This window comes from Chaetura pelagica, unplaced genomic scaffold, assembly GCF_000747805.2.
Source record: "Chaetura pelagica isolate M959 unplaced genomic scaffold, ChaPel_1.0 scaffold3, whole genome shotgun sequence".
Taxonomy (NCBI): Eukaryota; Metazoa; Chordata; class Aves; order Apodiformes; family Apodidae; genus Chaetura; species Chaetura pelagica.
This window is the reverse complement of record NW_009952974.1, coordinates 7,286,636-7,288,975: the sequence shown is the minus strand read 5'-3', so window position 1 is coordinate 7,288,975 and position 2,340 is coordinate 7,286,636. Positions and strand designations below refer to the sequence as shown.

At 65.2% G+C, this 2,340-nt stretch overlaps 1 protein-coding gene across 1 annotated transcript in view; it reads left to right on the top strand.

Annotated features, from left to right (window-relative positions):
- Positions 1-1,156: 1,156 nt before the first annotated feature.
- The window catches only part of DNPEP (aspartyl aminopeptidase), a 6,196-nt gene continuing 5,012 nt past the window's right edge, over positions 1,157-2,340 (top strand). Inside the window, exon 1 of the mRNA XM_009996274.1 lies at positions 1,157-1,193. Within this exon, the coding sequence (XP_009994576.1) occupies positions 1,157-1,193 (37 nt within the window). The remainder of the gene's footprint in view (positions 1,194-2,340) is intronic.

Genomic DNA, 2,340 nt, shown 5'->3' with positions numbered 1-2,340 from the left:
GCCAGCGCGGTGAGGCAGCGGCTCCCGGCGGCGGGGCTGGCGGCACGTCCGGCTGCCCGTGCGCTCAGCCCCGGCAGTGCCCGCTTCTCATGCTCAGACTCGTGGGCCGGGCTGGGGGATCAGCCTTCCCGCTCCCTCCGCGGGTGCCAACCCCGAGCTCAGCCCGGCAGGGGTGTCAGGGAGGGGGTCCGGGCAGCCTGGCAGGCAGCGAGGGGGCGGCACTTCCTTGGAGCTCCGGCTGTGTTTACAGGCTCTGCCCTGGGCTATATCTCTGTTAACCCCTTCCAGCGGAGCTCAGCCCTGGCTGCCGACGCCCAGCGCCCTCCGCCACCCCAGAAAGTGCTTCTCTGAGCAAAACGAACACGGCTCCCCACCCAGGGGATGTGGGAAGGGACACGGTGTCCTGTCCCCACCAGTCTCCTCCCTGCCAGGCACCCTTGGGCACGTGCAGGAATCCACCAGTGGAGTGCAAGGCCCAGAGGAGGAGCTGGCATCAGTTCTGGGAGGCTGTCGGCGGCTCCCTGGGGCAATGGGGAATCCATGGGGAAGAGAGGGCCGGGGACAGGAGCACTGTCTTCCCAGGAACACTGTGATGGGGTGGGGGGCAGCCACGGCAGGTGCTGTGCAGTCCCCTGGCATCCAGCCAGGGGTGAGTCAGAGCTCACTCAGAAATAGCCAGTGGGAGCTTTTTCTGGAAGCCCCACTGCTCTGGGAATAGCTGCTGCATGCCAGGGCATTGCCCTTTGCTCGAGCCTGTGGGGTTGGGCAAGGGCCACACCCGGCCCTGCCACTCACCCCCTGCCCTGGCCACCCCAAATCTGGGGACCCCCCTCCTCCTGTACCCACCACCCAGCCCCATCTGCCCTGGACACCCATTTGCTGGGTACCCACCAACTCCAGGCAGTCATGGGCTCCAGATACCCATGCTGCAAATGTCATATGGCCCCCAGGCATGGCCTGGGGACCACCCAGCAGCACCCAGCCCTGAGCAGGGTGCTGGTGGGAAGAGGAGTGGGGGGATGGCTGCCTGGCACCCATGTGTCCCGCAGGAGGATGCAGAACAGCTCCAAGCCAGGGTGCTGGGTGCCTGCTCCCAGCCCGGTCCCGTCTCAGCAGGGCACTGGCCATGTGTTTTGCTGTGGTGGCTCTGGTTGACATGGAGACCCTCCAGCTGTCTGCTCACAGGGTGTCAGGTGGTGGGGGGGCTCGTTCACTTTGGGGAGGGGGAGAGGCAGGTGCTGGGGGCTAAGAGCATAAATCCAGACCTGTCATGAGCTCCTGGCACGACAGGTCCCAGGGTCAGGGGCAGCAGGACCACCAGTTTCCAGTCCCCAGGACACGAACAGTGTCTCCAGCTAACAGGGTGCCCACGCTGGTGACTCAGGAGCTGGGAATCCGGCTGGCACCAGGCACCTGGGCCCCATGCAATGCTTACAGACTGCCACGTCCTTCCATCGCCAGGAAGACACAGGATCCTGCTGGGAAATGATGCATGAGCACTGATGGAAACCCAAAACCCCACTGCCACACCCAGCCCATGTGGGCGACACAGCCAAGGGCAGAAGCCACCCTGATCTGTGGCAGGTCCAGGGGTCCCATCCCCTGGATGTGCTCAGGCCGTGCCCCTCCTGGGGCTGGCAGGACAGCTGGGGTTCACCTGCCACTGTGCCACCTCCCAGCACCCCTGTGCATTCCTGTCACCCAAGAACATCAGTCCCTGAGATGGCAGCAAGGGCTTGTGCCTTGTTTTCTGTGAGGGCTGGATAGTGCCAAGGCCTCCAGGGGAGTGACAAAGTTGAGGGGCTGCCACTTGGCTGACATCAGTGACTCACCCCAAAGACACCCAGCCTTGGGCAACCGCATGTTCCCCAGAGCACCCCAGGGCTGCACAGGGACAGCTGCAGGTGGGCCAGGCCCTGTTTTGGGGTGGCCCCTAGTTACCTGGTGCCTAGAGTTGGGGTACCCCAAGGCAGCAGTGGGTGACCATTCCTGGGGAGCCTGTCCCTGCCCCTTGGCTCCCGCCCCAGCTCCTCGTGGCCGTGCCCAGCTTCCAGGCACCCAGCTCCCTTTGGCAGGCGCCAGGTTTGCCTGGCCCTGGACCAGGGTGCAAGGTGCAGGGTGTGGATTGCACGGCTTCAGGTGGATGGTTGGGGTTGCAAAGTGCAAGGTGCAGAGCGTGGGGTGCAGGGTACACGGGGTGCGGGGTGCGTGGTTTGGATTGCGTGGCGTGGGGCGCATGGCTTGGGATGCAGGGCGTGGGGTGCAGGGCGCCGGGTGCAGGGTGTGGAGTGCAGGGCGTGGAGTGCAGGGCGTGGGGTGCAGGGTGTGGGGTGCACATGG